The sequence below is a fragment of the Vicugna pacos genome, chromosome 16, assembly GCF_048564905.1.
Source record: "Vicugna pacos chromosome 16, VicPac4, whole genome shotgun sequence".
NCBI classification, from domain to species: Eukaryota; Metazoa; Chordata; class Mammalia; order Artiodactyla; family Camelidae; genus Vicugna; species Vicugna pacos.
The window spans coordinates 4,916,092-4,943,266 of NC_133002.1; the positions used below are offsets into that span (position 1 = coordinate 4,916,092).

The following is a 27,175-nucleotide window of genomic DNA, read 5'->3' on the forward strand; positions in this document are numbered from 1 at the left end:
ATTCCTTTTCATTTCTGAAGATTCTTGCTATTTAATGACTCTGAAAGAGAAAAGTAACAGTTCCAAACATGAGTGTGAGATACCTCTCAGAGGGAGGGAGGAAGGAGGGGGGAGAGAGAGAGATAGAGACAGAGACAGAGACTTTTCATAGGTATTCTTAAACCATAGTTTTGGACTTGGTTTCTTTTTTGCCCCCCCTTGACAGAGGCATTGGGGATTGAACCCAGGACCTTGTGCATGCCAAGCACACGCTCTACCACTGAGCTATACCCCTCATCCCCTCAATTTCTTTTACATCTTTTTCTAAACCTTTCTGAGTTTTTGTTGTTGGGAATTAGCCTCGATTATCTTGTGTGCTAATTTGATATTAACACTAAGCTGTTCGCTCAGCCTGTGGTGATTTCGAATTGGCTGAGAAGGCAGCCATATCAGTTCAAAAATCCCTTGGTTAATGTTAAGAAAGGCTTTTACTCCATCTTTATCTCCCGTAGAGTTCTCTGGGTTTGGGCTGTCTTGCATTGTTCTTGAAATACCTGCCTTCAGTTTCTGTAAGGTTTTTGCTTTAGTTTCTGAAAGCCCTTGCTTCTAAAGCATCAGTGGGAGTTTCACCCCTTTGTGTATTAAAGATACTAAATCTTACACAGGTACATTACTAATACTTTACTTTTGTTGTATTTTAAAATTTTTATTTACAGTATTTTACATTCATGGACATTTTAGGTGTTTACATAATCATGTATCTCTTTACTTACGATTTTTGCCTGTAGTATATATAAGGCTTAGAAAGGCAGTGTTACCAGGTAGCTTTTAACACTGCTATGATTTTATTGTTTAATATTTAAAACTTTGATAAGTCTGGAATTTATATTTTATCAGGAGGTACCTTACTTTGTTTCCCCATTTTTACACTATTAACTAATTTTTTCTTTCTTTCAGTGATATTAAAATGCTTCCTTTGTCATATGTTAACTTTTTACATACATTTTTGAACTTTGCATTTTGTTCCGTTGATTGGTTTGTCTTCATATCTGTACAGTATTGTTTTAATTGTATTTTATTGTCTGTTTTCATATCTGTTGAGAGATAATTTACCTACTTCTAAAAATAAACTTGTTTTTTCTTATTTTCCTTAAGGTACCAATAGCTAAAAGTAGTTGCTAGTCCTTTAATAGCCTCATTACCCAGTGGGTGCAGAATCTAATATTAAACACATTATGTAATAATGAACTAAAATAAATCAAATTTTTAAAAGTCTGATGAGAATCATTACCAAAGAACCTGGAGCCTCAGTTTTCTTCTAAGCTGTGCTACCTAAGGTATATGAATCTATGAAGAGATTAATCTATTATTTCTATAAAAATGCTTTAAATTGCCCATTTTATACCCTTAGTTTCTGATTTAATATCTTTGAAAAGCACTATAGTGTAAGTTATTAAGAACATGAATGTAAGAACAGACTGCCCAAAGCCAGATTATTGCTTTGCCACTTTTTAATTGTGTGATTTTGAGTGGTTATTTAACTTTATATGCCTCAGTTTCCTCTTCTATAGAAGCACAGAATGAGTTGCTTACAAAAGGCACTTAACATTGCCTGGCACATACATACAAGATTTCTGTAAGGATTAAATGCTATTTTTATTCTGGATCAATATTCAAAAATTCAATTCATAAAATATATAAATTTGTATTTTGGGAGATATGCCTGGTAAGGATGTTTTTAAATTTTTTTTGATTGAAGTGTTGTTGATATATGGATAAGGATTATATGAAACATTTAAGTCATTACTCTTTCCCCAGAATTTAAATGTGGACCCATTTTTTAGTTAGAAAAATTGAACAGCTGGGGTGGGGGGGTGGGGGAAGCTTGTGTTAATAGGGCATAATGTATTTAAAATTGTAGCAAAGGTAACTACTTTCCTACATTTTAGTTTCAAATCGTATTTGGTAGGGAAATTTCAGTATTAAAGGGATACTATGAATTGTAGAGCATACAAAGTTTAATTGTCTTTGTTTGACTAGTGAGTACAGGCAAAAAAATTGTACAACTTTTCATTTCTTCTCTCAAAAAAAAATTCTAAGCCTTAAGTTTGCTAATGAGTTATTTTGTAAAGAAACTAAGGTTTTTTGTCCTATATTGTTCTTAGAGTATGGGTATGTATTTATTTTGATAACTGCATTTGTTTTTCTGCCCCAAATCAGAAATTTATCACCTTGATAAACCCCAAATAGGGATTTGATTGTAAATTATCAGCTTTATTTTCCCTGAGTTACTCTTTTTTTTTTAAGTTCTCTATTTTCTTTAAAAAATTTCTTCTAAAATTTATTTTTTTTCCTTTTTTTTTTACATTTTTTATTGATTCATACTCATTTTACAGTGTTGTGTCAAATTCCAGTGTTCAGCACAATTTTTCAGTCATTCATGGACATATACACACTCATTGTCACATTTTTTTCTCTGTGATTTATCATAACATTTTGTGTATATTTCCCTGTGCTATACAGTGTAATCTTGTTTATCTGTTCTACAATTTTGAAATCCCAGTCTATCCCTTCCCACCCTCCCCCCCCCCCCCCCCCGGTAACCACAAGTCTGTATTCTCTGTCCATGAGTCTATTTCTGTCCTGTATTTATGCTTTGTTTTTGTTTGTTTGTTTGTTTTTGTTTTTTAGATTCCACATATGAGCGATCTCATATGGTATTTTTCTTTCTCTTTCTGGCTTACTTCACTTAGAATGACATTCTCTAGGAGCATCCATGTTGCTGCAAATGGCATTATGTTGTCGGTTTTTATGGCTGAGTAGTATTCCATTGTATAAATATACCACATCTTTATCCAGTCACCTGTTGATGGACATTTAGGTTGTTTCCTTGTTTTGGCTATTGTAAATAGTGCTGCTATGAACATTGGGGTGCAGGTGTCGTCCTGAAGTAGATTTCCTTCTGGGTACAAGCCCAGGAGTGGGATTCCTGGGTCATATGGTAAGTCTATTCCTAGTCTTTTGAGGAATCTCCACACTGTTTTCCATAGTGGCTGCACCAAACTGCATTCCCACCAGCAGTGTAGGAGGGTTCCCCTTTCTCCACAGCCTCTCCAGCATTTGTCATTTTTGGATTTTTGAATGACGGCCATTCTGACTGGTGTGAGGTGATACCTCATTGTAGTTTTGATTTGCATTTCTCTGATAATTAGTGATATTGAACATTATTTCATGTGCTTTTTGATCATTTGTATGTCTTCCTTGGAGAGTTGCTTGTTTTAGGTCTTCTGCCCATTTTTGGATTGGGTTGTTTATTTTTTTCTTATTGAGTCGTATGAGCTGCTTATATATTTTGGAGATCAAGCCTTTGTCGGTTTCACTTGCAAAAATTTTCTCCCATTCCGTAGGTTTTCTTCTTGTTTTATTTCTGATTTCCTTTGCTCTGCAGAAGCTTGTAAGTTTCATTAGGTCCCATTTGTTTATTCTTGCTTTTATTTCTTCTAGGAGAAATTTTTTGAAATGTATGTCAGATAATGTTTTGCCTATGTTTTCCTCTAGGAGGTTTATTGTATCTTGTCTTATGTTTAAGTCTTTAATCCATTTTGAGTTGATTTTTGTATATGGTGTAAGGGTGTGTTCTAGCTTCATTGTTTTACATGCTGCTGTCCAGTTTTCCCAACACCATTTGCTGAAGAGACTGTCTTTATTCCATTGTATATTCTTGCCTCCTTTGTCGAAGATGAGTTGACCAAAAGTTTGTGGGTTCATTTCTGGGCTCTCTATTCTGTTCCATTGGTCTATATGTCTGTTTTGGTACCAATACCATGCTGTCTTGATGACTGTAGCTCTATAGTATTGTCTGAAGTCTGGGAGAGTTATTCCTCCAGCCTCTTTCTTTCTCTTCAGTAATGCTTTAGCAATTCTAGGTCTTTGATGGTTCCATATAAATTTTATTATCATTTGTTCTAGTTCTGTGAAATATGTCCTGGGTAATTGGATAGGGATTGCATTAAATCTGTAGATTGCCTTGGGCAGTGTGACCATTTTAACAATATTGATTCTTCCAATCCAAGAGCATGGAATATCTTTCCATTTTTTAAAGTCTTCTTTAATTTCCTTCATCAATGGTTTATAGTTTTCTGTGTATAATTCTTTCGCCTCCTTGGTTAGATTTATTCCCAGATATTTTATTACTTTGGGTGCTATTTTAAAGGGGACTGTTTCTTTACTTTCTTTTTCTGTTGATTTATCGTTAGTGTAAAGAAAGGCAACTGATTTTTGAACATTAATTTTGTAACCTGCTACCTTGCTGAATTCTTCGATCAGCTCTAGTAGCTTTTTTGTGGACCTTTTAGGGTTTTCTATATATAGTAACATGTCGTCAGCATATAATGACACTTTTATCTCTTCTTTTCCAATTTGGACCCCTTTTATTTCTTTCTCTTGCCTGATTGCTGTGGCTAGGACTTCCAGGACTATTTTGAATAGGAGTGGTGATAGTGGGCATCCTTGTCTTGTCCCAGATTTTAGTGGGAAGCTTTTGAGTTTTTCACTGTTGAGAACTATGCTGGCTATAGGTTTGTCATATATAGCTTTTATTATGTTGAGATATGTTCCCTCTATACCCACTTTGGCGAGAGTTTTTATCATAAATGGGTGTTGAATTTTATCAAATGCTTTTTCTGCATCGATTGAGATGATCATGTGGTTTTTGTCCTTTCTCTTGTTGATGTGATGTATTACATTGATTGATTTGCGTATGTTGAACCAGCCTTGTGTCCCTGGGATGAACCCCACTTGGTCATGATGTCTAATCTTTTTTATGTGTTGTTGGATTCTATTTGCTAAAATTTTGGTGAGGATTTTGGCGTCTCTGTTCATCAGTGATATTGGCCTATAATTCTCTTTTTTTTTGTAGTGTCTTTGCCTGGTTTTGGTATCAGGGTGATGGTGGCTTCATAGAATGAGTTTGGGAGTATTCCCTCCTTTTCAATCGTCTGGAAGAGTTTGAGAAGGACTGGTATGAGTTCTTCTTTGTATGTTTGGTAGAATTCCCCAGTGAAGCCATCCAGTCCTGGACTTTTATTTGTAGGGAGGTTTTTAATTGCTATTTCTATTTCCTTTCTAGTGATCGGATTGTTCAAGTGTTCAGTTTCTTCTTGATTCAGTTTTGGTGGACAGTATGTTTCCAGAAACTTGCCCATCTCCTCTAGGTTATCCAGTTTGGTTCCATATAGTTTTTCATAATATTCTCGTATGATATTCTGTATTTCTATTTTGTTTGTTGTAATTTCTCCATTTTCCTTTCTTATTTTGCTAATTTGTGCTCTCTCTTTTTTCTTCTTTGTGAGTTTGGCCAGAGGTTTGTCAATTTTATTTACTTTTTCAAAAAACCAGCTTTTGGTTTGGTTGATTTTTTTCTATGGTCTTGTTAATCTCTATTGTATTTAATTCCTCTCTGATCTTTATTATTTCCTTCCTTCTGCTGCTTTTTGGGGCTTTTTGTTCTTCTTTTTCTAATTGATTCAGGTGGTGGGTTAACTTGTTTATTTGAGATTATTCTTCTTTTTTGAGGAAGGCCTGTATCGCTATAAACTTCCCTCTTAGCACTGCCTTTGCTGTGTCCCATAGGTTTTGAGTGGTTGTGCTTTCATTATCATTTGTCTCAAGGTATTTTTTAATTTCAGCTTTGATTTCCTCATTGATCCATTGTTTTTTCAATAACATATTGTTTAATCTCCATGCTTTTCTTTTTTTCTCCTTTGTTTCTCTGTTGTTGATTTCCAGTTTCATGGCATTGTGGTCAGTAAAGATGCTTGAGATAATTTCTGTCTTCTTAAATTTGTTGAGGTTTCTTTTGTGTCCAAGTACATGATCGATCCTGGAAAATGTTCCATGTGCACTTGAAAAGAATGTATATTCTATTTTTGGGGGGTGTAAAGCTCTGAAAATATCCACCAAATCTAGTTTTTCTATTGTAGTATTTAATTTCTCTGTTGCCTTGTTTATTTTCTGTCTGGAAGATCTGTCTAGTGATGTTAATGCAGTGTTAAAATCTCCAACTATGATTGTATTCCCATCAATATCCCCCTTTATCTCTGTTAGTAATTCTTGTATGTACTTAGGTGCTCCTATATTGGGTGCATATATATTAACGAGTGTAGTATCTTCATCTTGTATCACTCCTTTAATCATTATAAAATGTCCTTCTTTACCTTTCTTTATGGCCTTTGTTTTAAAGTCTATTTTGTCTGAAATCAGTACTGCAACACCTGCTTTTTTGGCTTTTCCATTTGCATGGAATATCCTTTTCCATCCTTTCACTCTCAATCTATATGTGTCCTTCTCCCTAAAGTGGGTCTCTTGTATGCAGCATATTGAAGGTTCTTGCTTTATTATCCACTCTGCCACTCTATGTCTTTTGACTGGAGCATTTAGTCCATTAACATTTACAGTAATTAATGATAGATGTGTGTTTATTGCCATTTTGAACTTATCTTTGCAGTTGAATTGGTATATCCTCTTTGTTCCTTTCTTCTTCCTTTTGTGGTTTGGTAATTTTCCTTTGTATTATCATGGATTTTATTTAATTTTTGTGACTCCCTTGTAAATTTTTGACTTGTGGTTACCCTTTTTTGTAAATCTATTAACCTATACCCGTTTTTATTAAACTGATAATAACATGATCTCAAACCCATCCTACTGTTAAAAAAAATTTTTAAAAGAAAGAAAAAAATTCTATATTTCCCTGCCTCCCTCTCCCACTCTCAGTGATTTGTATGTCTTCTTTTATAATTTCGTGTTTTCTTTGTTTGTAATTCAGGAGTTATCACCTTTCCAGTTGTACGTTTCTCATTTCTGTAGCATCCTGCTGCTTTTCTATTTAGAATAGCCCTTTCAATATTTCTTTTAGCATGGGTTTAGTGTTGCTAAACTCCTGCAGCTTTTTTTGTCTGTGAAACTCTTTATTTCTCCTTCTATCCTAAAGGATAGCCTTGCTGGATAAAGTATCCTAGGCTGCATCTATTTTTCATTCAGGGCTTTGAATATATCTTGCCACTCCCTTCTGGCCTGTAGTGTTTGTGTAGAGAAATCAGCTGAGAGCCTTATGGGGGTTCCCTTGTAATTCACTCTTTGCTTTTCTCTTGCTGCCTTTAGAATCATTTCTTTATCCTTGACTCTGGCCATCTTGATTATGATATGTCTTGGTGTGGGTCTATTTGGGTTCTTCCTGTTTGGGACCCTCTGAGCTTCCTGTACTTGTATATCTGATTCCTTCTTTAAGTTTGGGAAGTTTTCAGTCATGATTTCTTCAAAAACCTTTTCAATCCCCTTTGATCCTTCTTCCCCTTCTGGGACCCCTATTATGCGAAAATTGGGACGCTTTATATTATCCCATAGGTCCCTTATGCTATTATCATTATTTTTTATTTGCTTATCTTGTAGTGCTTCTGAATGGGTGCTTTCTGTTGCCCTGTCTTCTAGATCACTAATTCGTTCCTCTGCATTAACTAGTCGGCTTTGCACAGCTGTTAGATCATTCCTCATCTCTGTCAATGAGTTTTCCCATTTTGCTTGGCTCTTTATAGCTTCAATTTCATTTTTGACATATTTTATTTCTCTAAGCACTATCTCTTTTAATTCCTTCAGCAATTTGATCACTCCTTTTTTGAAATCTTGATCTAGTAGGCTATCGATGTCTATTTCATTGAGCTTTCTTTCAGGGGATTCCTTTGTTCTTTTAATTGGGAAAGGTTTCTCTGCTTCTTCATCTTGCTCATACCTCTCTGGCACTGTGGTTTATGGAGTATCAGTTGTCTATTTTGGATCTTAAGGATTTTATCTATCTAATGCCTATTTAGGAATAGAACTTAGGGAAAAAAAAGAAAAAAGAAAAAAAGAAAAAAAATAGAGAAAGATTTTTAAAAGAAGGGAGAAAGGGTTTGAAAACAGTGTATAATGAATAATAGAAGAGCGGGTTGAAGCAGAGTATTAATCGGGTGGAGACGTCCTTTTAAAACCTTTAAAAAAAGGGGGGGTGGGGAGATCAATATATGTGTTTGAAGCCTGTGTCTAATCAATAACAGGACATCAAAACCCAAGAGAAATAGAAATGAATTAAGAAGTAAAAATTAAGAGAGTAATTGAAAATAGAACAGGTTAAAAACAGATTTAAAAAACAAAAACAAACAAAAAAAAAGGGGGGTTGTCGGTGTTCTCCTGGAGTCTGTGTGCTTTTAATGTGAAGTCCTTCTGTCTTCATCCTGTTTTGGAAGCTCAGCTTGTTTTCATAGGCCCTCCGTTGGCGCCCTCTTCTGTGCTGCTCCAGCACCTGTCGGCAAGCGGATCGCGCCTCCTCCTAACGCGGGGTCAGATGCAGCTCTCCTCTGCTGTGGGCGGGTGGGTCACTGCCCCTCCGGATGCCGCTGTCGGATGTTGCAGACTGGCCAGGCAGAAGGGCGGGTCGTGCCCCCTCCCAGCACCTCCGTCAGGGGTTGTGTTCCTGCCCTACAGGCGGAGGGCCGCTCTCCCCCTGCCTGCGCCGCCGGTAGCTCCGCTGCTCTGTGCGGCTGCGCGCTCTGCGTCGGCGCTGGCGGTCGGCGCTCCGCCCCGGTCGGCGCTCCGCCCCGGTCGGCGCTCCGCCCCGGTCGGCGCTCCGCCCCGGTCGGCGCTCCGCCCCGGTCGGCGCTCCGCCCCGGTCGGCGCTCCGCCCCGGTCGGCGCTCCGCGGGTGGGCTCGTGGAAGACCGAGGGGCAGCCCCGTCCCTGCTCCGAGCCAAGACCCAGCTGCTTATTTGTCTTCGTGGAGCAAGTCCTCTGGGGGACCAGAATGGAAGGATCCTATCTGCCCCGGGCTGTAGGCCCGTCTCAGTCTGGCCCTTGAGGCTGCTAAGCCCCTCGGTGCGGACGCAGGTCTCGCCTCTGCCCCCGCCTGGGTGCTCAGCCCCGGAGAATATGGCGGCTCTGCCTGGGCCCCGCCCCTCTTCCCCTGAAAAGTTTTCGCGGGTTTTCAGAGATGGGGGTATGCACCCTTCCCCCGAGAGCACATCAACCTTGCTGTTTTATGGAGGGCCCAGCTTGTTCTGTCCTGTACACCCACAGCCCCGGCGCCCAGCCCCTTGCAGTCCCCTGGAGCTGCCTCCGTGCAGCCGCCCCCGTCCTCCGCCCGGCTTGTGCAGCCTGGCCCTGCCCGCCGCTGCCGGCCCGCGTCTCAGGCTGGGTGTCGGGGGGACGCTCTGTGCCCGTTTAACTTAGTTCTGTCAGACAAGGGCTGCTCTGTACAGATCCGAGCCTTGGAGGCTCCCCCTCCGACCCGCTGGCCTCTCAATTGGAGAGGGGAGACCCAGCGAGCAAGCGCCAGTCCTCCTGTGCCGCTCCCTCCCCGTGGGACCCGTACCGAGCTGCTTTGCCTTTTGTTCTTTCTTTTTTCCTTTTCTCCTACCAGATTTTTGGTGTCTTTATCTTTTGAAGTGGGCGATGTTCTGTCGGAGTTCCGCAGGTGCTCTGGTTGGCTGAGTGGGTCTGTAGATGTGGGTCTTGGTGTATTTGTGGGAGAGGGTGGCTTACAAGCGTCCTTCTACTCCGCCATCTTGCCCGGAAGTCCTCTAAAATTTATTATTATTTGAGTGGAAGTACTGGGAATTGAACCTGGAGCCTTGTGCATGCTAAGCATGCACTCTACCACTGAGCTATACCCAACTCGTCTCCCTGACTTATTCTTTATTGGTTAATAGTCAAAATGTATGTGATTGTGATTGATAGTAGTGAATTTTATCATGCATTCCCAGAAGCTCATATTTTTTTAGAGCAGAAAGCATAATCATCTCCAAAAATAGCAAATCTTTCCCTATGAAGGTTTGTTGTTAATAAGAATGTCCAGTCATTTTGTGAAGATAACATTTCTGCCTCCCCTGCCTGGTCCCTGTCCTCTCTCCCCTCCAGCAGTCATGGATTTTTCACAGCAGTCATTGACTTGCATTAACATATCTACCTAATTTGAGCTGGCCTCCATCATGCTAGTGGTTTATGCCCAAGAATTTGCTGACTGAGTTTGTTGTGTGTTTTCCCTGTGCAAAGTTAAATGGCCCATTTGGCAAATGATTTTAGGATCCTGTCGTCTTTCTGAAACCCATATTTTTGTCAAATGAGCCAAGTGTTAAGTGCTTATAATGTAAAGTGAGTTGATAGAACAGAATTCTTGCCTTCTAAAGTGCTGCATTTATATAGTATGTATAAATTCAGTAACATTTGAGGAAGTTGAGGCAGGGGAAAGAGGGGCAGTGGTGTTTTTTTAAAACTGTGTACATGTATTATTTGGGATAAACATTTAGCACATTTATTAAAATACTATTTTAAGTGGAAAATTTTAAAAGCCAGGCAAAAGGAATAAATGATTGTGGCATGATTAGAAATCCTGCCGTGCTAAATTTCTTTAGGCATGATCTGCTGTTAGTCTGCTTGTGAAGTTTCAGCCTGGAAGCGAACTGAGACTCTTGCAGTCTTAATAGCCCTAATTGGATATAGTGACCAGGTCTGGCTTCTGGACATTATCTTTACTATCATTTTGGTAATTTTACTTTATCCAGTTTTGTTTAAGGAAAAAAGATTAATTTTAAGTTTCTTGAATATAACTTTTCAATGTTTAATAAATAAAATAATTATTTGACACTTTGTAGTATTTAGCATGTACCAGATACTACTGTTTTACAAATATTTTCAACTATTGTATACAACTATTAAAATGTTTTATATAAATTATATAGATTTGTCAATTCAGCATTACATTTCTCTTAGCATAAGCATCTTCCCTGGTATTACTAATATGTAATGATACCTTTGAGTAATTTTCATAAATTCATCAAACATTAAGTCCATCAAATAATTCATGTAATAAAGTGGAAATTAAATTTAAAAAATTTAAAGTATCTTTTATGTTTGTTTTTAATTTCAGCTGTACCAACAGGGACGCTTATGTCAACTGGGCAGTGAATTTTGTGAATTGGAAGTTTTTGCTAAAGTATTGAGAGCTTTGGATAAAAGGTAAATTCATTTTGAATCAATTGTGGTAAACTGTACATAATCTACATACTTAACTATTGTGACCTTTAAGTGTACAATTCAGTAGCACTAAGTCCATTCATATTGTTTTGATCAAGTGAAATAGACTGAATTCATTTTCCTCATTGTGGCTATTATGTAGTAGGAGTTAATATGTGGGTGTAGGTGACATGGCCTTTGTTTGTTGTTGTCTTTGGCATTCTTCCCTAAATTTGCTCTAAATACCATTTCTTTTTCCTAACCTTCATTTCTAGGAAAATAAAAATACAGTTTTACAAAATACTGCTAATCTCTAATAAGAATTTGCCAAGTTGTTTCATTTGTTCAACAAATTAACCAAGTATATATTTTTTAGAATGCATAGTCTATGTCAAATATTGTTCTAGATACTGAGGTTACAGTGGTGAATAAGTTCTACAGTGTCTCTTCTTCATGAAGTTTGTATTTTAGAAAGGGGCGATAAAATAATCAAGTAATTAGTGTGATATCACCGTTCAGGGATACTTTTGGAATGTTGGCCTGTGTACTAAGCCTAGAGAAACTTCTTGGTTCATTGACTAAGTTAAATTAATCTGTAAAAAAATAATAGATGAGAACTTCATTTTGGTAAAAGAAGCCTGCAGAAAAGCTTTTTTAAAAGAACGTTCTTTAAGAAAAAGTTAGCTTTCTGGGATTTGAATTTCTCTATTTAGTTCTAAAGATGGCCGTCATAAAGATTTAGTGGCATACCTCTCTTTCATCTCTCAGGTTATCTTTCACCAGGTCCAAATCCCTTGGTAAGTGTTTAATACATTTGTGAAACTAAAAGCATGTAGTTTGACTCCCCCCCTTATCCAGAGCAGGGACTTCATTATTTACAGTTCTGTTTAAAACAATTTTCATGTTGAGATAGTTCACATACCATAAAATTCACCATTTTAAATTGTCCAGTTCAGTATAAGTTTTTAGTGTATTCATAGGGTTTTGCAACTATTACTAATTCTAGAAAATTTTCATCACTCCAGAAAGAAACCTTGTCCCCATTAACAGTCACTCCCCATTTCCTCCTACCCTTAGTCCCTGGCCTGCCATTAATCTGCTTTCTGTCTCTGGGTTTACCTGTTACAGACATTTCATATAAATTGAATCAGAGAGTAGATGGTCTTTTGTGACTGGATTTTACTTACAGTGTTTTTGAAGTTCATTCATGTTGTTTTTTATATCAGTACTTATTTTCTTTTTATGGCTAAATAATTTTCCATTTTATGGATATACTATGTTTTGTTTAGCTAGTCATCTGTTGATGAGCATTTGAGTTGTTTCTACCTTTTGGCTATTATAAATAATACTGCTGTGAACACTTATGAGCAAGATTTTGTGTGGACATATGTTTTCAGTTATCTTGTGTGTATACATACATATATATAACTAGGGTAACCCTAGGTTTAACTTTTTGAGTAACCCCTAAATTGTTTTCCATAGCAGCTGCACCATTTTATATCCCTATTACCAGTCTTTGAGGGTTTCAACTTTTTCATATCCTTGCCTTAACTTTTTTTTTTTTAAAGTATTATTATAACACATCCTGGACAGTGTGAAGTGGTATCTCATTGTCAGTGTGATTTGCATTTCCCTAATGACTAATGATGTTAAAGCATCTTTTCTTTTGCTTATTGGCCTTTTGTGTATTTTCTTTGGAGAAACCTCTATTCAAATACATTGCCCATTTTTTAATTGGGTCATTGTTGAATTACATAACAATTTGGTTTTTAAAATTCATGTTTAAAGTTCATTTAATCCTTCATTGTCATCAATTTAACACATACAGGATCAGTCAGTGACCCACTAAGGAAGAGCTATTAGGCTAAATTGTGTATTACGGCCTCATAACTCATAAGGCAGAAAACTTCTTATCTTATTCCATCTTTTTATTTCTAAAAAGCAAGTTAGTGCTTTCTAAAAGGACAAAATGTGTTACTTTCATAAAAACAAAAATGACTTTTTCCTTCTCTTTCAGACATTTGCTTCATCATTGTTTCCAGGCTTTGATGGATCATGGTGTGAAAGTTGCTTCAGTCTTGGCCTACTCATTCAGTAGACGGTGCTCATATATAGCAGAGTCAGATGCTGCAGTGAAGGAAAAAGCCATTCAGGTTGGCTTTGTTTTAGGTAAGTAATGGTAAAACAGGGGTGTATTTTGTCCTGTGACATGACTCAGAATTAAACCTGCCAGCATTAAAGGATTCTCCCAGGACATCCCTAAAGTCAACATAAGGCAGTTACGAGAAAAACACCAGAGGAACTAGGTGTGATACGTTGAATATTAACTTTGTGTCAGGCATTGTGCTATACATATAAATGCTGTTTTTCTAAAAAAAATCCTCATGACATTCCAATGATGTGATCGTATTAATAGCATTTTACAAATGAGGAAACAGACTCAGAAAAGTTGAGTAACCTGCTGAAGTCACATCGTAGTGGAGCTATGTTTAGAATCCCATGGCTTTATGATTCCAGAACCAAAACTACTATATCATCCTGCTGCCAACCTCTTCAGCTTGCTCTATAGTGTGACATGGGACTTAATCCTTTTGAGACCTCAGTTTTCCCATCTCTAAAATGAGGGTAATTCTGCATTTCCTTATGGGCATATTATGAGAATCCTGAAAGTATAAATGGAAAAGGATTCTGAAAAGGTTTTGTGTGCTGTGCCTATAAAAAAATATTGTTTAATGTTTGCATAACATTTTAGCATGGTTTTTACAAATCTACATAGATAAGTATGTTTTAGGCAATTATTAAAGTTATTGCTACCTTTCTTTTTATTTTGTTTTTAGAAAAATTTTTATTTTGAAATGATTGTAGATTCACAAACAATATCAAAACCAGAAAATTGATACTGGTTTAGTGCCGTTACCTAGACTACAGACCTTATCTCACTTTTCATTGGTTTTACGTATACTCATTCGTGTGTGTGTGTAACTTTTTTTTTTTTTTTTAATTTAAATGTAGTTGATACATACTACCATGTTGGTTTCGGGTGTACTGCATAGTGTTGGAATTTGCGTACATTATGGAATGATTGCCACAAATATAGTCCCCATTTCACAGTTATAACAATGTTATCGACCGTGGTCCTTATACTGTATATTACATTCCTGTGGCTTATTTTTTTCTAACTGAAAGTTCATTCCTCTTAATCCGTTTCACCTATTTCGCCCCACACCCCACCTTCTTTCTCTGGCAACCATCTGTTCTCTGTGTCTGTGAGTCTGTTTTCATTTTGTTTTGTTTGTTTGTTTGTTTTTAGGTTCCACATGTAAGTGCCGTCATATGGTATTTGTGCTTTCTCTGTCTGATTTATTTCACTTAACATGATACCCTCTAGATCCATCTGTGTTGTCACAAGTGACAAGATTTAAAATTTTTTTATGGCTAGGTAATACTCCACTGTGTATGTGTATAAATATGTTGTATAAATATGTCTTACACCTTCTTTATCCATTTGTTCATCTGTCAGTGGACATTTAGATTGCTTCCATATCTTGGCTACTATAAACAATGCTGCAGTGAACATTGGGGTGCATGTATCTTTCTGAAGTACTGTTTTTGCTTTTTCCTGGTAAGTACCCAGAAGTGAAGTTGCTGGATCATGTAGCAGTTCTATTTTTAATTTTTTGAGCAACCTCCATGCTGTTTTCCATAGTGGCTGCCCCAGTTTACAATCCCACCAACAGTACCTGAGAGTTCCCTTTTCTCCACATCTTCACCAACACTTACTGTTTTTGGTGATAGCTGTTCTGACAGGCATGTGGTGGTATCTCATTATGGTTTTGATTTGCATTTCCCTGATGATTAGTGATGTTGAGCATCTTTTCATGTATATGTTGGCCATCTGTGTGTCTCTTTTTGGAAAAATGTCTATTCAGAGCCTCTGCCTATTTTTTAATTGGGTTCTTTGTTTTTTTTTTATGTTGGTGTATGTGCTTTTCTATGCAGTTGATTCCATGATTTCTGTGCAGTCATTCCATTGGTGGCATATAACCACTAATACCATCAGGATACAGGACTGTTCCATTATCAAAGACTACCTTCCATTTTCAACTTCTCACATTAATGTGTGCATGTTTTCTCCCTCTCTCTCTTTGGTATGTGCCACATGTACTTTCTTTGCCAACAAGTTTCTTGATCATTTTCTTCAGTGTTAGAAAAAGTTTTTGGGTAGTCATAGAGTTTGCTGGAGGAACTTAAGAATATTCCTTTCTGGAAAGAACCCTCAACATTTATCTTTTGATAGTCCCATGGAATATAAATTGCAGCAAAGAATTGTGACTAAAGAATGTCTCTTAACAATGGAATGTTTGTGATCTTGATAAGTGTTAATATTGACATCCATTTAATCCTGGATGGTCATGTAAAAATCTACGTGGGAGTTATTTAGTATCAAGGAAGATGAAAAGCAAGAAGGCTATTGTTCATTGAGATCCTCTGTTACCGCTACACTCAAACCAATCTGGCCATTGTAATGAACTAGACTGAAGAAATATCTTGGAGATAGAACCAAGTCCTAACAGACTTAGTTGTATTACCAGTCTTGATCCTAGAATTACTGAAACAGTGAAGAAACTTCATACTGCAAGTACATACTGCAGAAACTTAAAAAAAAACGACATCTTTATTGAGATGTAATTCATATACCACACAATTCAAAGGTTTTTGGTGCATTCACAGAGTTGTGAAAACATCATTACAGTAAGTTTTAGGACATTGTCATCACCCTGAAAAGAACCCATACCCGTTAGCAGTGACTCTTCATTTCTTTCTAACCCCTCCAGCCCTAGGCAGCCATCAGTCTGCTTTCTGTCTCTGTAGATTTACCTATCCTGAATATTGTATATAAACGGATTCATAAAATACATGATCTTTGTAATTGGCTTATTTTATGTAACATAATGTTTTCGAGATCCAAGGTCCATCCATGTTGTAGGGGTAGAATTTAATTATAGAGTTTTTACCCAGGTATTAGAGAACTGAAGAGACAAAAAGGCAGCACTAGGGTATTATACATAGCACCTGCAAGAATCAGCTGCCACACCTAGGGCTTGAGATACCAAGGGATGGGGTTGGAATGATTAAAATCTAGAAGCTTGAGGAGGTGTCTCACAGAGCTGGGATGCTGCTCAGCTGGTACAGTGCCTCAGAGTTCTGAGAAGGGGCCTGTGGGTCTAGAATCTTGACCTCTGGGAGGGGTACCTGACTGGCTGGTGCTAGTGTCTCTGAGAGGGTGCTGTGAATCTGGTTCTGTAGGTGTTGGAAAACTGCCGCTGGAATTGGCTTACTGCCAGAGTAAAGAAGCATTACCCTGGGACAGTGCTGTCCGCAGGGGCCTTTCTGGCAGAAACCGGAAGGTATCGGGGAGCGTCCCTTACTCCTCCAGTTTTACAGCCTTTCTCTCTCTCCCCTTCCTTCGGTGGAGACTACCAGGGAGCCGGAGACTACCAGGGAGCCAGCTGGCAAAGGAGAAATGTGGTTTGGAGAGTCCTAGCCCAGCGTCGTAGAACAGTCTAGAAGGGTTAGTTTGAAGCTGAGAGACAGTAGCCTAACAGCTCACACAGTGCACATTATGCGGAGATGATGAGTAGGAGGTTGCTTAGTATGAACAGTATCATCTCATTATTCCAGTCACTGGGTGAGGGCCCCGAAATAACAAATGCCGGATTTGGGAGGGAAAAAAAGTGTTCTGAAGCACACCTCTCTCCAGTTAAAATGTTCCTTTCATTTTACATACAGCTTTTTGAGGCGGGAGGTAGATGATTAGGTTTATTTATTTAATTTTTTTAAAGGGAGGCACTGGGGATGGAACCCAGGACCTTGTGCATGCTAAGCACGCACTCTACCACTGAGCTGTACCCTCCCCCTGATTATATATAGCTTTGATTAAATGTAAAAACGAGTCTGAGCAAACTGTATTTTCCTGACTTGGATACTGTTGACACTGTAGACTACTTGACATTATCAAAAAGTGTATTAAACTGTTAGTAGGGTCAAGAGCCTCAAAAACAAATGGACAGTATTCTAAGGAAATAATGTCCAGATGCCCAGTGCATTAGGACTGTTGCAGGACAGCAGTTTTTTGTTTAAAAAAATGAGATGAGCAAGCACTACTGTGTCTTTCACCTGTGTATCTTCTATGACGTGTTGTTATGGTAAGACGATTAAGTTTATTCATATGTCTTTATCTTCTTTGGGATTGGTTATGTTTATGCTGCATGATGAAAATATTAGAATCACTAAAACATAGTGGCTAATTATCTGGAAAATGTCAATTCTTCGGACATGGAGTGTTATTAGAGGGTTAAAACTCTTGACTTCTTATTCAGAGGCTCAACTTTGATCTAATTTTTCTAGTTTGAAAGTTTTTTTTAAAATTTTAGTATCTTTGTTTTGGACTAAACACTGGATTTTAATATTACAGGTTTTTTTTTCATTTTAGATAATATTCATTGTAAACGTGTCATTTTAGCTTTCAAGTGATTTACTAAATTAACATTTTTGGTTTTTCTTGTCCTTTAGGTGGCTTTCTTTCCGATGCAGGCTGGTACAGTGACGCTGAGAAAGTTTTTCTGTCTTGCCTTCAGTTGTGTACTCTACACGATGAGATGCTTCATTGGTTTCGTGCAGTAGAATGTTGTGTAAGGTAAGTTGAGACAGATCCTATATTCATATATATCCTATACATGCTTTAATGATATTAGTGCCTTTTATAGTTTTAGCTCTTCTCAGCGTATTTTAGCATTTGAATAAACCGCTGAGGTGACATTCATATGTCTGTTTCACTAGTCTGGCCTCCTTTCATTACCAAAATAGAGTGATCTTGCTGTAGACCTTTAGCTTATATTCGAGTGTTGTGAATCAGACTGTGTATTTTATATGTCTTTTTGCTTTGTCATAGAGCTTATTTGTTCATTCATTCAACAAATACTTATTAAATGCCTAGTATGTACCAGGAACTGTACTGGGCACTGGATGCTAAGACGGTACACTGTTTTTTTGGAGTGGTTTTTTTTTTTTAACCCCTGTTTACATTTCTAGAATTGTATGTAACCCAATATGTTACTTATAAATAACTTTTCTTTAAAAATACATTTTTAAACAGAGGTACCTAAAGAAAAGGCAAGCTAATCTAGAAGTAAGTCTTTGCTTTTAATGTCTTTTATTTTTTTGCACATGTAACATTTAATTTTAACTCTTTTTACATAGGTTTTCTCTCTATCTCCCCATTTCATTTGACATTTCTTAAAAAGAATTTCTTTATAAAACTAAAGGAAGATAAAAATAAATTTAAAAAAAATCTTTGTCCTAAGTTAACTAGTCTGATCAGTTTACTGAATTAATAGTCTTCCATTTGTATTGAGTAAGGGGTCATATTTCCTTTCTATCTTAGAGATGAGTTAATTAAATCTGAACCTCTTCAGATCTAGAATATGGATTCTTCTATGTAAAACCATTGTTGATTTAAACTAAAATTGACTAAAGCTCTCTCTGCTCAGTCTTTTGAGGTTATCATTACCCTGTTTTATACAGGGCTTAACCTGTGTTAGACAGATTTTCAAATCTTGAAGTTAATTTTATAATGTGGAAACTTTATTACAAGTAATATCTTAGAAGCTTATGGTAATTTCCCATAGATATCTTATGATAAATTATTAGTAATACTCGTGTATAGAAACTATAAATGGATTGGTATCTGGGCCTATAATTTGTAGTGCTGATAAAAATAATCTGTGTCATCTTTCCTCCCCTTGTCCTACCCCTGTAGGAATAGGAGACTAGACTATCCACACGGGATTTTAGAGGCTAGTTAAATGTTTCTTTGTATGTGAATTAGTTAATTTGGAATAGAAAAGCCATTTTGTATGATTTCATTGTAGATTCCTCTTTTATAGCGGTCTTTGATAAAAAGGTAAAAATTTTTTCTTTTGTATGTGCTTGACTTTTTTTAAGTTCTTATTTTTATTTTTAAAAATTTTTATTGAAATACAGTTGATTTACAACATTTTGTTAGTTTCAGGGGTACAGCAAAGTGATTCAGTCATATACATATATATATTCCTTTTCAGATTCTTTTCCATTATAGGTTATTACAAGATACTGAATATAGTTCCCTGTGCTATACAGTAGGTCCTTATTGTTTATCTATATGTGCTTGCTTTTTATGCACAGAATGAGAAGGTTTATTTCATCCAGATAAATGTTTCTCCTGTCTGTCTGATTTTAAGGCTCTGATATTAATTTTGCTTAATGTAACCAAATGATTTAGTTTCCTCACAGGACCATGGCTCCCCCCCTTTCCTATTTTTGTCATCTTTAGCACGTAGATCACGTCGTTTGCAACTGTTCACAAGGAAGGAGAGGGGCAAAAGGCTCATACCACCTGTGTCAGCTTCCCCTCCCAGTCAGAAAAAAGAGCTTTCCCAGAAGCCTAGCCCTGTCTCTTTGATTACCTCTCCTTGAAACTAGGAAACTGGGACACATTCCGCACATCCTCCAATGGTGTAAAGTGGTCTGGGGAGCAAAACAGTTTTAATCGTTCATTTTGCTGCCCCAGATGAACTCATGGGTCTACATTAAGGAAGCAGGAGAGGAGAATATTGGATAGGTAACTGTCAATACCATGACTGTTCTAGCTGCCTTCAGAACAGGCACATATGAATAGAAAGATATCCGCACCAGGAACAAAACTGTTTATAATATGGGCTTACTGCCTAGACATTTTGTTCTTAACAATTTGAAATTTCAAAGTAAGATTTGCTTTGATACAGCTGTGCTTGTCAAATTCTTGGTCATTATAGGCTTATTTAATATAATTTGTAGTATTGTATTAGTATTCCTTGAAAACGAGTAAATTTTTCTTACTTAGTTTTTAATTGAATTGGAAAAGGATTGTTTTACACAACAGATACTATTAAAATCCTTTGGCCAATCCCAAGAGCTCTGAGCTCAGTGTGAGAGTGTATTTTTAAATTTAATAGCACAAAATCAGCTTCTAATCTGGGGCTGGCATGGAAGCAGTATAGAGCAAATGTCAGAGAGTCCTTTTTTTAACCTGGTACCATTTATCAGTCCTTGTTGTATTTCTTGAAAACTTTGCCTAGTTCCATTTACTTGTTCTTTATTTAATAGCTTTGTTTTTTTTCTGCTTCTGCATATGCCTGTTGCCAAACAAATTTAAAACATGCAGAAATCTATGAAGAAGAAAATAAATATTATCTGTAACCCACTGCCCAGAAATAACCACAATTACTATATTGGCGTATTTTAGGGATTTTAAATGAGAAAAGGAATTTCCTGAACTATTTGGGGAAAACACTTGAATCTAGATTGAAAAAGAACGCTGGGTCATAGGCAGGTGAGTTTTCTGAAATCCAAAAATAAATAGAAATTAGAAGCTAGGAGACAAAAGCAATGTCTCAATTACTGAGAAAATACTACACTTCATCAACTTTTACAATAAAATTTAAAATTTTCAAATATATAGAAGTCAAATATGTCTCCATGTACTTTATGTGAGGAAAATAGTCAAGGAATTTCTCTAACCAAATAATAGTTCAATAATAACAAATCTTAAGGTAGGGGAAGATGGTGTTAGTGGTCAGCAGTGAATATTGTAACATATAGTTACATGTAAATGGAATAGAAAGAGAATGAGGAACAAATTAAATTTGTAGTATGTCTTAAGTAAGGTTTTTTTTTCAAACTGGAAATGAAAGGGAAATTTTAGAAATCACATAAAGCAGAAATTCTCAGTTACCATATACTATTAAATACAAGAATACCTCTCCCCCCAAATTATCCTTCAGTAAAGAGAGTTACCTTACAAAGTCACTCATGTTATGTGATGTTATTTCAGGTTTATTATTTGAACAACAAAGTACTATTTGGAAAGAAATGTTAGCCTGAAAACTCAGCCAGTGCCAATATCAGGAAGCTATAGAGGTAGAATTTTCTTTTTAAGGAAGTAATGGAACTTAACACATTTAGAATTATTTTGGAGGTCATAACCTTGTAGCTGTGTTAGATGTCTTTATTAACTGGCTTTCTGAATATTACGTTGAAATATGGTGCATTAGCTGGTTTGGTTGTGGAGATTATGGATGTCTGCTTATCTTGGGTAGAATGAGAAAACCCAACAGTCTTAACGCTTTGCAAATGATTGCTAGTACCTTTGTATAAAATTTCTAGTGACATCATACCAGACTCAAAAGTGCTGGTTTTCAAACAAGTGAAGCTGTTTTACTCTGAAAAACTGTTAAATGACTCAAACATTTGGTGATGATGAAGATAAATGTTTTAAGATGCATATGAATAGTTTAAATAACATTTCATAAATTGCAAGGAGGAAAAGTAATTTTTGAAAACTTAACTTAGATTTTAATATGTATTTATAACATAACATAAAGATGATTTAAATAGTGTAAGTTTTAAAATGTTATCATATGTATCCCTAAAACTTGATATATTCAAGTTGGCGAAAAAACCTTTTTGGATGGAAAATGGAGGCTCATGTTATTATATTCAGATGGCTTTATAGTCAGTATATATGATAGCCTATTTAAAAATGCACATTTGGGGAAAGTAGTGTAAGAAAGCAGTATGAAGATCTCATCTTGGTGAGTGAAGTATGACTAGCTATCATTATTTAATATTCAAACATTGTCAGTGCTAGGAGGGGTATGTAGTAAACTGATAAATGGGAAAATATGATAGACATTCCAAGTTAGAATAGTGGAAGTAGGAGTAAGAATGATTGGAAACTTGTCCAAGCTAGATATAAGCAAGTAGAATAGAGGAAATAACTAAGTATGATAAATGAAAAATATGAAGCAATTAAAAGCAAATATAACTGTCATCACAATAAATGTAAATGGGCTCAGCTCCTCTGTCTGGAGATAGCAATTTCCAAGAGGGTTGAAAAATGAAACTTTACTATATATTTTAAAAGAAAATACCCTAAATAACAATAATAAAAGCAAATTGACACAACATTGTAAACTGACTATACTTAAGTTAAAAAAAAAAACAAAGCAGAATTCAGGATAAAAACCGTTAGTTGGTACAAAAGGGATATTAAAAATAAAACGTCCAGTTCACAAAAAGATCATAAACCCATGTATAGCAGCCAAGATAGCAGCCCTCTACATAGGCAGTGCTCCCTAAAAATACAAAGAATTTGATAAAAAGGTAATCAATACCAAGTCCTGAGTACCTCCAGGGTGGCTTAATTCAGAATTCTTAGAGATTTTAAAAGAACTATGCTTTTTTCCATCTTTCTGCTCCTCTGTCCTTTGTGTGCTTGTTTTGTCTTTTCCTTGCTCCCGGGTGGTTGTAAGAATGCTACTGTGGTTGTAAGGTATCACACAGAGATTCTGCATTGTCCAGCAGAAGAAAGACTCCTTTCCCAAGTACTGTTTTACCTGTGATGAGAAGGAACCTTTTTCATAAACCACCCAGCTGACTTATCCTTGAGTCTCTTTAGCCAGAGCTAGGTCATTTGGTGACCTTTGAAATCAGTCACTGGCAATCTGAATGACTTAAACTCATTATGATTTACTTAAACTAATCACGATTTACTCATGAATCCTGTGAGAAAGGGGTCAGTGCCTAAACAAAATCAGGGTTCTGCCAACAAGCATGAGATGGGGAAAATGACTGTTGGTTGGGGAGCCAACAGTATCTGCTACATATGCACACAGTGCTTTACGCCCTACTTAAAATTAAAACCACACCAGACTGACAGAAAAAAAAGAGAAGACGAGAATAAAATCAGAAATGAGTTGGGACGTTACTACTGACCTTCCAGAAGTAGAATCATAAGAGAACCCTATGAGTAGTTGTATGCCAACACATTAGATAATGTAGATAAAATGGACAAATTCTTAGAAATGTACAAGCTACCTAAACTGGCCTAAGAAAATAGAGTATGTCAACAAACCTGTGACAAATAAAGAGATTAAATCAGTAATCAAAAACCTTCCATAAAAGAAAAGTCCAGGACTGGAACACTTCAGTAGTGAATACTACCAAACATTAAAAGAAGGATTATAAACTGACTATAACTCAATAAAAAAAAGAAAAGAAAAAGAATAACATCAGTTCTTCTCAAAGTCTTCCAAAAAGTCAAGAAGAAGGAACACTTCCTAAAGTACTCTGTGAGGCCAGCATTACCCTATATCAAAATCAGAAAAAAAGACATCATAAGAAAAGAAAATTACAGACTGATATCTCCTATGAATATAAATACAGAAATTCTCAAAAAAAAAATACTAACAAGTCAAATCTAATAGAATATAAAAGGATTATACACCGTTAGTAAGTGGGATTTATCCCAGGAACACAAAGGTCATTTAGTTTAACATAAGAAAATCATTGAATGCAACACGCCACATTAATAGAATGAAGGGGCGAGATCATGATCATCTCAACCGACACAAAACACATTTGACAAAATCCAACACCCTTTCATAATAGAAACATTCAGAAAACTAGGTAGGAAAGAGAACTTCCTCAATATGATAAAGAGCATTTATGATGAACCCATAGCTAACATCATCTTCAAATCTTTCCTTAGGCTCAAATTCTAAGATCGAGAACAAGACAAGGATTCCTGCTTTCACTACTCCTGTTTGACATTGTCCTGAAAGTTCTAGCCAAAGCAGTTCTAAATAAGTAAATAAATATTAAATGCATTCATATTGGAAAGAAAAAAGTAAAACCATTTTAGTTTACAGGTGAATTGGAATCCATCAAAATTAAAACCTTTGTACATCAAAGGACGTTATCAAAAAAGTGATAAGACAGCGTATAGAAAGGAGAAAATATTTGTAAGTCACTTACCAAATAAGGGTCTGGTATCCAGAATATATCAAATACTACAATTTGACAACAGGCAACCCAACTAAAAATGAGTAAAGGACTTGAATAGACATTTGTCCAGAGAAGATATATCAAAGACTAATAATAATAATAAGCATGTGAAAAGGTGCTAGCGTTACTTGTCATTAGGGAAATGCAAATTAGAAACAATGAGATATCACTTCACATCTACCAGGATGGCTGTAATTTTTAAAAAAGAAAGAAACAAAATAAATGTTAGTAAGAATGTGGAGAAATTGGAATTCTCATGCATTGCTAATGGGAATGTAAAATGCAGCTGGAATGGAATACAGTTTGGTGGTTCCTTAAAAAGCAGAGCAAAAAACTTACCGTATGACCCAGCAGCTTCACTCCTATAGATAGATAGATGATAGATAGATAGATAGATAGATAGATAGATAGATAGATAGATAGATAGATAGATAGAAAGAAAGAAAGAAAGAAGTGAAAACAGGGACACAAACAGTTACCTGTATGCTAAATACATACTACATTTTACACGATCTGTCATTGGTTGAATCCACGGATGCAGAACCATGGATACAAAGAGCTGACACTGAAGTTATATATGGATTTTTTTTTAGTGCGCCGAAGGGTCAGCCTCCCAACCCCTATGTTCTTCAGGGATCAACTGTACATTCAATGGGATATTATTCAAACAGTTTTGATATGTGGTACAACATAGGTGAACTTTGAAAATGATATCCTAAGTGAAATAAGCCAGATACAAAAGGACAGATACTGTATGATTCCATTTATATGAAATCTCTAGAATAGGCAAATTTGTAGAGATAAAAGTAGATTAAAGGTTACCAGGAACTGAGAGTGGGGGTGTAAGGGAAGGATGAGAAGCCATTGCTTATTACAGTGTCTGAGGTGATGAAAAAGTTACAGAAATGGATGGTGATGATGGTTGTACAACATGGTAAATATAATTAATGCCAATGAAATGCACACCTAAAAATGGTTAATATGGCAGGTTTCATACTGTTACTCCACAATTTTTAAAAAATGTGTATCTTTATATATAGGACTTTTTTTTCTTTAATTTTATTATCTAACCCTCCCCTTTGGAATCTATCATTTATTTTTAAAATACTTAAGTAGTTATAAAAATATACTTGTATAAGCAGGAGAGAGCTTTTTTCCCTTCAGGTTCACTTTAACATTTATTTTTGTTACGTATCTGATGAGAATCTGACTAGTCATCCTGCTGAATCCTACGGTAAATATATTTACAAACTGAAGACCTCTAGATTTGTATATTTTCCATTTCATAAACAATGACTTTAACCAGTTAAATAGTAATTACTTTTGATAATAGTAATTGATCAAGTAGGTGTGATTTTCTGTTGTCATAAAAATAAAATACTACAGGGTGGAGGTATATGAGAAATCACTGTTATCCTCTCAGTTTTGCTGTGAACCTAAAACTTCCCTAAAAAATAAAATCTGTTTTTAAAAAATATTTAAATAAAATACTGTGCTTACATGGTAGAGCCACACTTGGAGAACCTTGAGAACCTGCCTTTTCATTAGGCTGAGTGTTGAGGCAAAATTAGATCCTCTGTTGAATCGAAAGTTCCTTGGATCCTACATCCTGCTCGTTGTCAGCCCAGATGGACACATAGACCCTGAAGAATCTCCATATGTTTAATTTACCCTTTTGTTTTAATAGGTAATGAGCAGGGATTGGAGAAAATAATCAAGCTGTGCTTTCCTGGCATAAAATATTTAGTTTGCTACCCCCATCATACACCAATTACTAAATAATTTCCAGAAACTTATTTTTAAGGGGAAGACCTGTAGTGAAGTTTACTGGGAATGCAGTTCTTAGTATTGTTAAAATGAGAGGTGAACATTGTTCTCTAAATTTACAAGGTATGCCTGGGTTTAACTTTTTCTCGTTCAGCCCTTGGAATAACTATGAAATCTATTTCTAATACCAGTCCTTTTTTTCACAAGGGTTTCTTTTTCTGGACTGTTGTAATATCTTCTGTCCTGGTTGCCTTGCTTCTACTCTTGGCTTTATTGCAGTGTTCTCCACACTGCAGCCAGAGCAGTCTTTCTAGAATTGCATTGTTCAGTATGATAGCCATTAACCATTTGTGACTGTTTGAATTTAAATGAAAGTTAAAAATCAAAAGTCAGTCCTCAGCCACACTAGGCACATTTCACATACTCAGTAGCCACTTGTGGCTAGTGGCTACCAAAATGGGCAGTGCAGGTAGAGAACATTTCAGGAAGTTCTATTAGACAGTGTTGTTTAAAAGCATAAATTAAATAATCTTATTCACTTTTGCAACCAGAATGCCTTAATTAGCCAGTAGGCCCTATAAAAATTTTCCTTATCTCTGCTTTTTCTCTTTACATAATTCTTTATTCATAATACTCCAAACACATCAGCATTTTTTAAAAGCATTTCCGTCCTGGGTTTTATTGAGTAGGTAGTTAAAGAAATGTTCTAGAGCTGGTTCACATGGCCTTCTTTCTGTTATTTGATTATGCCACAGTTTTTTTCCTTTTCTCAGGGCCTTTGCACTTGTTATTCTTTCTGTTTGGAACATGCTTCCCCCCAGATATTCACATGATTGCCTCCTCATCATTTAAAAATGTCAACTCGAATGTTACCTCTGCAGGAGATTCTTCCCTGTCTATCCTAAAGCCCCTCCTTTAAGGTTTTGATCATATTACCCTGTTTTTATTATCTTCATAGATTTATCTTTAAATGTCTTAAACTGGTGTGTTTGCCTACCCTAATACACTTTTCCCCACTAGAGTGAAGCTTTTTTTCTTCCAGTTTTATTGAGATGTAATTGACATACAGCATTATATAAATTTAAGGAGTACAGCATAATGATGTGACTTAGATATATCATGAAATGATTATCACAGTAAGTTTAGTGAACACATCTCAAATAGACAAAAATTTTTTTTAACTTTTTTTGAGTTATAGTCATTTTACAATGTTGTGTCAAATTCCACTGTAGAGCACAATTTTTCAGTTATACATGAACATACGTACATTCATTATTACATTCTCTTTTGCTGTGAGCTCAAATAGACAAAAAATCAAAGAAAATACAAAGTATTTTTTCTTGTGATGAAAATTCTTAGGATTTAGTCTTAACAGCTTTCATATATAACATATAGCAGTGTTAATTATGTTGTACATCACATCCCTAGTACTTATTTATCTTGTAACTGGAAATTTGTACATTTTGACT

The 27,175-nt window shown here is 36.1% G+C and overlaps 1 protein-coding gene and 1 non-coding gene across 5 annotated transcripts in view; one reads left to right on the forward strand and one right to left on the reverse strand.

Moving 5' to 3' along the window:
* The window catches only part of APPBP2 (amyloid beta precursor protein binding protein 2), a 101,733-nt gene that overhangs the window by 58,112 nt on the left and 16,446 nt on the right, over positions 1-27,175 (forward strand). For all 4 annotated transcript variants that reach the window (XM_072940292.1, XM_072940290.1, XM_072940291.1 and 1 more), the window contains 3 exons: positions 10,930-11,018; positions 13,033-13,184; positions 17,589-17,712. In XM_072940292.1, the coding sequence (XP_072796393.1) occupies positions 13,064-13,184; positions 17,589-17,712 (245 nt within the window). In that variant the 5' untranslated portion in view covers positions 10,930-11,018; positions 13,033-13,063. The remainder of the gene's footprint in view (positions 1-10,929; positions 11,019-13,032; positions 13,185-17,588; positions 17,713-27,175) is intronic.
* Positions 203-274, reverse strand: TRNAA-GGC (transfer RNA alanine (anticodon GGC)). The gene has a single exon. It is a non-coding gene; the product is annotated as a tRNA-Ala (tRNA).